The sequence below is a fragment of the Poecilia formosa genome, unplaced genomic scaffold (assembly GCF_000485575.1).
Source record: "Poecilia formosa unplaced genomic scaffold, Poecilia_formosa-5.1.2 Scaffold80, whole genome shotgun sequence".
NCBI lineage: Eukaryota > Metazoa > Chordata > Actinopteri > Cyprinodontiformes > Poeciliidae > Poecilia > Poecilia formosa.
Genome location: NW_006800019.1, coordinates 841433 through 852685, shown reverse-complemented (window position 1 = coordinate 852685; position 11253 = coordinate 841433). Strand labels below are relative to the sequence as shown.

At 41.9% G+C, this 11253-nt stretch overlaps 1 protein-coding gene across 1 annotated transcript in view; it reads right to left on the bottom strand.

Annotated features, from left to right (window-relative positions):
* Nucleotides 1-7698: 7698 nt before the first annotated feature.
* The window catches only part of wnt1 (wingless-type MMTV integration site family, member 1), a 6395-nt gene continuing 2840 nt past the window's right edge, over nucleotides 7699-11253 (bottom strand). The window contains exons 3-5 of the mRNA XM_007556582.2: nucleotides 10223-10476; nucleotides 9784-10049; nucleotides 7699-9699 (exon numbers count right to left, since the gene is read on the bottom strand). Coding sequence (XP_007556644.1) covers nucleotides 9208-9699; nucleotides 9784-10049; nucleotides 10223-10476 — 1012 coding nt within the window. The 3' untranslated portion in view covers nucleotides 7699-9207. The remainder of the gene's footprint in view (nucleotides 9700-9783; nucleotides 10050-10222; nucleotides 10477-11253) is intronic.

Genomic DNA, 11253 nt, shown 5'->3' with positions numbered 1-11253 from the left:
GAAAGATGGTGCGGGTTGAAAACAGTGGGATCACGTGTCCGCCTGCCAGAGGTGGATCGTGGAGTAGGTGGCGAGGGAGCGGGAGATAGAAACATCTCAGTCAGGCGAGAGAAAGGGGGGAGACGCTACTTGAGATGATGGAGGCCGGAGACCCTGCTTGAAATCATGGAGGAATCTCTTGCATCTGACGAACGTCTAAGGGAAAAAAAGAAGGGGCCGAACCACAGCTAAATGGCTTTCATGACAGCAAGCCGAGGTAGAAGGACGGGGAATCGCGAAGTTGTGACGTGCAGATGAACGGATTGAACGCAGCTGGGAACCGGCTGACGGCTTGGGTGTGGATCCTTTTATGCAGAGCTTGATTGACGATTGGTTGCGACGGTTGTGGTCCAGCGCTGAAGTCGGAGATGAGCATGACGCCGATGGGCGAACGGAGGGGGCGGAGTCTTCCAGCTTGAACTTTCGCTATAGCTCCATTTTATAGCATAATCAAGTAACAATGTTAGAAGAAATTTCACTTAATAATTTAACTCCTTGAATTTGGGCCTCTGTCTCTTTAAAAACTCCTGCTCGTTCTGAAACTCCGCCTTCCGGAAGTCGTCACAATAAAACTCCTTTATTAAACTTTTAACGTTTTTTTTATTTATTTATTTTTTTATCAGCATTGCACTCATAAGTAGCTTATATAATGAGCTCAGCTGATGTGAAGCTCCACCAGGTGTTTGTTAATTTCTGCAAGCTAGCTGGAAGGAGCTGAGTGGGGAAGACTCGGGTGGGGGGGCTGTGACGCGGAAGCTCGGTAGCTTGGAAACTGAGGGGGAGTTGCGCCTAGAAAAGAGGAGGAGATGCGCCTTCGGTCCCTCCTGCCGTTTTTGTACAGCTAGATGGTTGCCACGGGAGATTAAAGGATTTCTCAAAATCCACGAAAGACTCAAGGCAACACTCCAGGTATGTTTTTGGTGCGGGAGTAACATTATAACATGACGTAAAGCTCCAAAAAGTCAAGTTTACATAATACTGCCCCGTTAAGTGAATCTAAACATTGATTTGAGTCTTTCAGAAACAGGGTAGAATATTCACTTATTTACAAGGGAACAAATATCTTTTTATTATTATTATTATTATTATTATTATTATTATTATTATTATTATTATTATTATTATTTTACTCTTAAAAAACTAAGATTAATGCATTCGGTTGTAACAGCAATTGCATGTGGAAGAAAAAGTGGAACGCCTACAAGCCTGAGAACACCATCCTGATTGTAAACTAAGGGGATGACAGTATTGTAAAGAGTGGTGCTTGTTCACCCCACAAAAGAGATGGCATTCTAATGTAATTTTGTGGAAATACTAAAACAACATCTCAGGACATCAGTCAGAAATTTAGAAACTGGACACAAATGGCAATGACCACCAAACTAGCCAACAAGCTAGTCTGGATACACCATTTCTGTCAGGAGGAATGGGCCAAACCTCCAGCAAATGAAGGTTAGAAGCTTGTGGAAGGACACCTAAAATGTTTGACCCAAGTCACACAGTTTAAAAACAATTCAATTAAATACTAAGAAATTGCATTTAAAGATCTGAATTTGAAGAAGGTAGAGAAAAAATATTATCTTCTTCATTAGTCTGCATTTAGCAAATGAAACACATAGAACAGGAAAGTTTGCTCTCACTTATTGTCGGACTATAAAGGGGGGAAAACTATGCGTACTTTCATAGAGTGCATGTAAATATTTGGTTTCACGTGCCTGAATTCGCAGCTAGAAAGCATATTGCCCTCAAGGGTAAATGTTGTTACTCTTTCACAACTTAAAGTCTCCTAAAAGTTTCTCAGTCAAAGAGCATTCCCTGCCAGACGGCCCCCCAAAAGGCTGATTTCAATGACATCAGGGGAAGCTGTGCTCTGTTCAAACTCACCAAGTAAAAAAAACAACAACAAAAAAACAGCGACGTTAAGTTTGAAGTTCTTTGAATAGAGGATGCCACTCAGAAATCTTTGAATCTGCTCGTTCTCATTTTTAATAATATATTTTCCAGAGTACACGTTGTTCATCCAAACTAGAGAAAGAATGGACATAACCTGCCTCCTCCTATTTCCTTATTATAGCAAATTTAACTGTTCCAAATCCCACTTTTAAAGATAACTGTGTTAGACAACATCCTTTAGGTGTTTAGCTAGCTGATTCTTGGCAAAGAGGTGTTTGAGGTCGAGATCTTGTGGTGAGGTCTTGAGGTTGAGAAAGGTATTTAATATCAACAAGAAATGTGCCAACAACGAAGAGCCCATCAGGCCAAGACTACTCAGAGGTCGTGTCTGCATCAGTGTGGGGTGTTGACAGCTTATATAAATATATTATCCCTCTATTCACAGTCGGTAGTGTGTTCACATGCAGCCGGATGCACAGGGAAACATCTTTATTCATGTGCGAGGAGTGCTGGTATGTCTCTTTCTCTCTCGCACACACGCATGCAAAGTGGGCGATTTATTTCCCTCCCACCTTATAAGTGCAGGCCTCGCTCTCCATCTCCCTCCATAGGGGCACAGAGCCTGACCACAGACATCGTACTGATTGCTCACTGTGGTCGAGTGGTCTCTCCACATTCCCACCCTGATTCACTATGTGCAGAAAACCCAACAATGGAAAACAGCGGTTTGAGAGTGTCTGAAGGGTTGCAGACAGCGAGTGTTCTGTCTTCCCAAAAATTCTCATCTTTTTCATTTTTCAAAGTCTTAACCAATTTGAAAAAATAAAAATAAAAAGACCTGCGTCCACCTTCGGACATGAATGTAACTTCTCTCTGCTGTGGCAGGGCGGTGGATGATAAAGTGATGGAGATGTTAGGAGGCGACGGCCATTGTGATGCTGGGTGGCTGTTACTCTGGAACTACCATCTGCCAACAAGGTCAGTTGCTAGGGGAAGGATTGTGCTGGACCGTGCCTGCTTCCCAGCTGCCATCCACACACACGCACTCCTCAGTGTATGCGCACCAACTTTCATACAAACAACGTCATCTCCGAATTACGGAGGTGGTTGTTGATCCGCTTTTCTGCAACTTTGGCAGAAGTCAGTTCAAGCATTTCATTGGAATTCCTTTTCAACTATGTGTGTGTGTGTGTGTGTGTGTGTGAGATGAGGCTGTAAATACATATCTTAGTACATAATAACTCTGTGGTCTCTTAGTGGCACCAAGCAAAATTCCTCATATTGTTACACAAGCATTTTAAGGATGTTCATACCATAACAATACCCCAATTAATTGGAGCTTGGCCTATAACTGAGTCCTAGGATCACATAAATTGTTGGTTTAGCAGCTCAGACATCAAGCCAATGCCTCTTTGTCTGTCTCAACCCATACAAAAAATATGTTGTGACCTAAACGTAGACGTAAGTTCTTTATGATTCTTTCGTTAACACACACTCCACCTGTGGAGCAACCTCTTTTCCACAATTAACTGACCTGTTGAGCAATTTAAAGAAAAAAGTAAAAGCAAATTACTCTTTTAGAGGACATCTTTTTCATTATGATGGTTCTCGAGCTACTTAATCTAAGTTAATGTCATTTGATAGTTCGTCCTACAATTACATTTTTTTAATGAGATGGTAGAGAAAGAGAAATACGTTTTTCATCTCCCTCTAAGACATCTTCTGCACTTTTTCTTTGCTCACGAAGATAATTTCAGCTGTTTGGAAACATTTCCAGTCTTGATAAAAGAACAGAAAGCAGCACACACCATTCTTCCTAAGCCTGCAACTACTGTTGATTACAAGCAGTGAGCCTGTAAAGCAGCAGACTCCAGGTTTGTTACTTGTACAGACAGTTTGACCGACTACCCAGCTAATATTAGCTTGTTAGGATACCGTTGTTGTTCTATAAAAAAGCAAAGTCTGCAATGTTTTATATAACTATTTACTTATGAAGTATCCTTGTCATTATATACACTATATTTTTGGTTTGTTTGTTTTGTGTTGTTGACTGGGCCATTTTGTAGGTGTAGAGGCACATCTGTACAATGAAATAAAACTAAAAGCCATGGCTGCAGTAATTAAATTCATAATGAAATTACCAACAACTACAACAACATTGAACTCGACACACCTTTACTTTTGCCTGCGGCGCATTTCTGTTTTGAATGAAATCAATTCGATGAGCAATTTTTACATTTTTGTCTAAATGCTGTGATACAGTGAAACCGTGGAATTTTTTTTTTTTTAGCATGTGAGAATCTAATACCGCCCTACGCCTGTGGTTAAGTTAGTTACTTAACTGGCACACTTGCTTCTTCAGCCTGGACCGTTTAGCGTGCACTTTTTTTTTTTTTTTTGCAAGGTCAGGATATCATGGAGAATAGATTTATTGTGACAAGAAATTGAATATGTATTACTGGGTAAGCCCCGTGACCAAATAAAATAATTTTATACAGGACATATTCCATTCATGAGAAGCCTGTATCTGGGTGTCAGCAAGATGTTACCATGAGATATTGGCAAAACAGGCGCTGTATGTGTCCAAAACCAAAATAGGACTCAATCATATAATTTTGTGCTGTCTCCAGACCCTCCACTCCGGTTTGTGCCTCTCTCTTGGTCGCCAAAGCAAGTGACTTTTGATTAGAGCAGGCTGTTGTTCCTGTTTGTGCCCTTCTCACCATGGCTGCCTGCTTGCCGCCTGGCAGCCCGTGTGTCAAAGGTGGCTGCTGCAGAGCAGACTGTGGGAACAGCCGGTTAGCCTCCCTCGGTCTCCTGCTCCCCAACCAGAGGGGCAGCGATCAATCCCGCACCCCCGCCCCTTTCCACTGAGCACACATACACATAATCACAAACACACAAATGGCCAAGCAAGCTCGTACTCACACAAAAACTCTACAATGCTCACACCCTTTCCCAATAATCCTCGGAAGCAATTTCATCTCGACTCGGGTGGCGGCCCATTGTCGCCAGCCCCTTCAATCTTTCCTTATTAACTCTCGCTTTGTCCCGCATCCGAGCTTCTGGACTCATCTCTCCTACATTCCGATCAGTGCTGCTCTCAGCACTCCCAGGCAACCTCCATTCGCTAATCCCACTGCCTACCCCCCCACCCACCCGCCAGCAGCCCCACCCCAAGGAGCGCTTACTGGTTTTTTTCCCAACCTGCCGATCACCTACTTGCAGAGTAAGGTAGGGGCTTTAACTCCATGGGTTTTTCTGAAGGCAGAGCGTGAACGCGGGGCGGGTGAAAGAGGAGGTGGCCACAAAGTGACTCCAGCCCAGACAATTAGAACAATGAGCCGGGCATGTAGGGGGCTAACTCGCTGCGTCACGCCTGGACGGTGGGGTATTTTGTCAGTTTAATGAATTGTCCGTCAGGCCAGGGCCACATCGCAGGCTGTGCAAGGAGAGGCCAGCAGGGACCCAGACACTAAGTCGGTATTTATTACACTGCCTTTGTCACTAATTGAGCTAATTATCACTGACTCCTCAGCACTCCCACAGGCAGCACCCCCTCCAATCACCGTCTCTAACAACTCTCCCATCTTACTCTCTTGGCAGGGGTGTGAACTCTGCTTTCACTCGGTTTTTAACTACCACTTTATTTCATTGGGTTTTAATACTTTCCATTCTTCATTGCTTTTTACAATGCCTTGCAAGAGTATTCTCACTCATTGAACTTTTTCAAACGTTGTCATGTTAGAAACCACAAGCTTCAGTGTAATTTATTGGGGTTTTAGGAGACAAACCAACACGAAACATAACATACTTGTGAAACCTTTAAAGCAGTGTTCAGTTATAAAACAGAGAACAGTCTAATCCATAATTTCAAAATGAAGTGTATGGAACAACTGCAAGCCTACAAAGACATAGCCCTCAACCTAAGTTGATGAGTTGGACAAGGAGACTATAGGAGAAGCAGTTAAGATGTTTTTACTCGTCACTCATCCATAAAGGCCATATTTTATCAAATTCATGACAAACAGAAGATGACAATTGTTCCCACCGGAGACATTGATCCGAGGAACTCCAACAAGTCTTTTGTTAAAATCAAATCATGAGAAATCCCCATTTTACATTTTGCCACAAGCCATGGAGGAAACACATCAATTAAATGAAAGAAGACGCTCTGGTCAGAGCAGATAAAAAAATTAAACTAAACTTTTGGGCTACATGCCCAAAAGTTACCTATGGTGGAGAACCAACACTGCTCATGACTCTGTAGTCACCATCTCCACATTGGTGGACGGTGGTGGCAGCATCATGTGCCACCACCAGCAGCCAGCTTTTTTGGGAACATGGAGGAAGCTGTATAGAGGCATTGGATGAATTTGTAATGGAATAGTTTAGATCAAAGGATCTTCAGCTGGTAGAAATCCAAACCTAAACTTAATTTAGAAACTGCTGCAATCTTTGAAGATTAAAAAAATGGGCTACACAGTGGCACAGTTGGTAGAGCTGTTGCCTTGCAGCAAGAACATCCTGGGGTCAATTCCCAGCTCGGAGTCTCTCTGCATGGAGTTTGCATGTTCTCCCTCTCTGGGTACTCCAGCTTCCTCCCACAGTCCAAAAACATGACTGTTAGATTAACTGGTCTCTCTAAAATTTTCCTTAGGTGTGTGTGCATGTCGATATACTGGTGACCTGTCCAGGGTGTACCCCACCTCTCGCCTGAAATGTCTCGTTGGAGATTAGGCACTAGCACCTCTCCGGAGAACTCTGTCATTATCTGTCACAATATAATGTGATTTGCAATCACACACATATGCATAAGTATTTCACCATATGTGCTGAAATATTCCTGTGTGTGTGTGATGGGAATCCTTAATTTTTTATTTTTTTTTAAAGGTTCAATCAAGGACTTTGATTTGCAAATTAGCCTGTGGCTAGAAAATCTTTATACAAAACAATAGTTGCTTGTTTTTATCAAGTAACATCATTTAATCTGCTGTACTATGTGGAAAAAAATCAAGGAGTGTAAATAATTTTGCAATATACTTTATTTCTTTGTCAAATTTAGATTACAGTTGTCATTTCTACTCATCTTTTTGATCAGTAGCTTATTCACGGTCTGGCAGGTGTTCACATTTTTGTGGTAAAGTTTGATCAAATAATCTTTCTTTTTATGTTGCTTATTCTTGGAACTTTTCTGTGTTTGCTGAAATTTGTTCTTGAAAATTTCCCAACTTGATCAGTTGATCAAATTCTTATATATTTTTTTTTATAATTGTTTCTCATTTTTGCGTGGTTCTGCGTGCATCCTATTTGACATCCTCTCAGAAACCCTGTTTGCTCTCAGACTGCTCCTAGTTAAAGACTACAAATCTTTCCAAGTCTCTGTGGTTAGTTATGTTGCCAAAGTCCTGAAAAGGACTCTAGTTTTCTTTTTTTTAGTTATTATTATTATTATTATTATTCTGTCTTTTTCCCCCCTTTCAGACATTAGGCAAATGAAGCAAATGCCTTCAATCTACATCCATATACTGTATGAGATAAGAGTTATGTGGCTGGATAAGCAGAGCCTGTCTCTGCGCTTCAGAGCACAGATGCAGGGATGCTTTGTGAGTCTGCAGAAAGAGGCTGCTTTGGCGGTGGTAATAGGATTAAGCAAAGGACACCCAGGGACCAGCTTATGTGTTCACTTTCTCCATTGTCAAACTTCTTACACAAAACAGAACGAATATCAGACGTTAACAGCATCTCAGACACATTCAGAAGAACTGGCTTAATTGAAAATATAACCTTTATTTGTCTATCATACAGTAAAAAAAACCCCAACTAGAATCAAAGATTTTTGGATTGGAATCTAAAAGGAGACTGTTCTGACAATATTCTATAACAGTATAAAAATCAGCAAAAATAAATATTTGTATTTACACTCATAAAAAAAGTAAATATTCAGTGCATGACCAAAACAAACAAGTGTTTTCTTAGCAGAAAAATAGAATTTTCTGAAAAAGAGTCAACTTTTGTCAGCTACATTAACTAAAAAGGGGAAAAAAATACCTCTAAACATATCCTGAATTGACTCCATGCTGTCCAGTCACCGATGGGCAAATAAATCATTTGGCAAATAGACAAGCCCCACTTTTATAAATATATTTTGCTATTTTAATACCTACATCCAGTGGCGGTTTGTGGTATGGGCCAGGGCGAAATTAAAAGGGATGGGGTGACCGACAAGGTTACATGTTTTCTGCATGTTATCCGTTTGTCTGATAATTGCTTGCATTTAATTGTTTGTGGGGCAGCAGTAAGAGGGGCTCACTCAAGAACCACCACCACTTACATCCTTTTGGTTTTCTTAGCTGATGCACACTATGACTATCTTCATAGTAGTTTTATTATTTGAAAAAATATTTGCTGCACGTTACACTTTTTAAACATAATAATTTTACCAATTTTAACTACGTTAAGCCTAGATTGAGTCATGCTGGACACTTCCTTTTTCTTAAGTCACCGCCCGTTTTTGTGCCAGCTTTATCATTCCTCAATTCTGATGCAAAATTTAGCACAATATTCAGTGTATTCATAATACATTCAAATAATGTAGTTGTCTGGTGTCTCACTGTGAATTTGCCAGCATTTTTCTGGTCAAGTGTTCAAGTGGCAAATCTGTTTTTCAGGGATTCAAGAAACGGAGAAAGCTAAAGAAGCGAAGGGACTTGGAGGGAAATTAGAAGTGGTTGGGAGCATCCAAGCTCTACGTAAACAAGCGGAGTCGAAAGTGCTCCTTGCTTGGTAATAGGAGAACATATTTGTAGGTCTCTGCTCTGTGGCTTCAGAAACATCTGTGAAACACTGCCCTGCTTCCCACTTGGACATTAGTTGATGGTTGCTGCGATCTGTTCGCTAAATCCTTTTATTTCCATGCTATTCTCAGCGTGGCGGGGGGATTTCCCTTCAACATAAATATTTTTTGTGTTCAAATATTTGCTCAAAACAATGGTTAAAAATTGTAAGCACCTGTGTTCCTTTGATACCCTGTCCATACACGTGTGCTTTACTTTGTCCTTCTGAGACACAGGTAGGATTTTTGGGCCAGAAATTTTTTTCTTTTTGTCATTTTACCTGGATTTAAACTTTAATACCCTCTTCCGAACACCTTAACTTGAGAGCATCGCGTTCTCTAAAGCAACAACCTGCTTTGATTTAAAAAACATTTAATAAAGAGTTCTATCTTTGTCTCCAATACATGCCCAAATATTAACTCAAATGTTCCACCTTCAATCATAGACACTGATGTAACGTTCGTGTGCTGGTGCAGTTCAGGCAGCTGACATGACAGCACCAGTGGAACGTGCAGTGGCAACGTTCAGTCACGCTCTCAGTTTGAGTCTTAAATCCACGTCCGCAGCACAGCAGCTCGCATCCATCCAGGCCTGGAGATGAGCTGTTGCATGTTCTTCCAGAGGTTCCCAACGTGCCAGTTTTCCCATTGTAAGAGCAAAAGTTTGGCGATTTCTCAAAGTAGACCAAGTCCATGGAAGACGGGGGTTTGTGAGCTGGGTTTTCTGGCTCCAGATGTCTGGGCTCGGCTCGGTGAGAGGCACGGTTGCTGCCCTTGTTGGCATAAATGACTCTGGACGCGCCGTCGAAGCGTTCCTTCAGGAAATCTCCCACCGTGCGGAAACTGGGTAGGCGCATCCAACAGGTCCGCACTGTGCAGGATCCAGACATGCCATGGCACTTACACTCCTGACGCATCTCTGAGGAGACAGTCTGTTGAGAGAAGAACCAGAACATAAATCACCAAACTATCTGATGCAAATCTGTTGCATCGAACTGTAACAATTCATTTGTTACCATTCTTCCGGCCTCGTTGTTGTGCAGGTTGGTGAGGTATCGCAGATCTCTTCCCCTCTCACTGGAGTCCACAAACTCACGGCTGAACATCTTGCCAAAGTCCACATTGTCACTGCAGCCGCCCCAGTGCCAGTCTGGGCCTCCAGGACCTCTGCGCCGATAATCACATGTACACGACTCAACAGCCCCTTCTGAGCAGGATCGGGCCACAGCATGAGTCACTCCAGCGCTGGTGATGGCAAACACAAACGCAGTCTCTCTGCAACCTGAATAAGCATCAAAACTCTCCATTAAGAACTTACACAACATTTCAGACAATGATTCCCCCCGCCCCCTCTTTTAACTGAAAGTTGGAAAGTATTTATGAGTAAATGTTCACAATGTGTCCTGTTTAGGGCTGTCCAAATATACCCTGAGGAGAGAGACAAGAAAGACTCACCACGATTGACAATTTTGCCAAAAATCGCTGGACTGTAGGTGGTTGGGCAGTTCCAGCGGCGGTTGCGGAACTGCCACTTGCACTCCTTTATGGCTGTGTGCAGCCCTGCAGCGATGGCGTGCAGAATGCCAGGATTCTGGCGAATCAGCCGACGCTGGCGACGACTCAGGAGGGCCAGGCTGGGATCCAGGACCAACTGCACACTCTTGGAGTTGGTGAGGAGGTTGGACGAGGAAGCCACATTGACTATTCCCCTGAGATGAAGACAGGAAGGAAATCAGAGAGCAGTAGCTGCCTCTTCAGTCATGTGCATCCTGTTGACCCTCCAAGCTAGGCATCGACAGTTCTAGTGTTTATTTGTAATGTCAGAAATCACTGTACTACAATAAGAATTCATTAATTTGGGCCAAAATGCATCAGCTGTAATCGATCAATTTACCTCAAGGGAGAAAAACGTGTATGTATGGTTTTGATTGGTACTTTGACTGATCATGATTTCTTTTCACTGGACCAGAAATGACTATCAATAAATACTGCATAAAAATATGATTGGATGCATTTATTTTGTGCACAGTTGAACTATATTTAATCTGTGGTAGTAAAAAGTAAGTTTTGCCTTCAGAACATTTAGACAGACGATAGATTTACAGTCGGCAGACTGTGATGAACGTTTTATCATCACTTTTATCATCATTGCAATAAAAACCACAAAATCTTGTGGTAAAATCTTACAGCCACATTGTTGCCCACCCCTACTCTGAACTCTCACATGGATGTCAACAGAGATCTCATGGGTAGTGTGGTGCCTTTGAAATTACAGTGTGCATTCTGTGCTACAACAATAAGCTGTGACACATGTATTCTAACACCACAAGGAAACATTCAGGCTCTGAGTCAGAATACACGTTTTAGACTTCTTTGTGAATCACGTGATCTATCTATCTATCTATCTATCTATCTATCTATCTATCTATCTATCTATCTATCTATCTATCTATCTATCTATCTATCTATCTATCTATCTATCTATC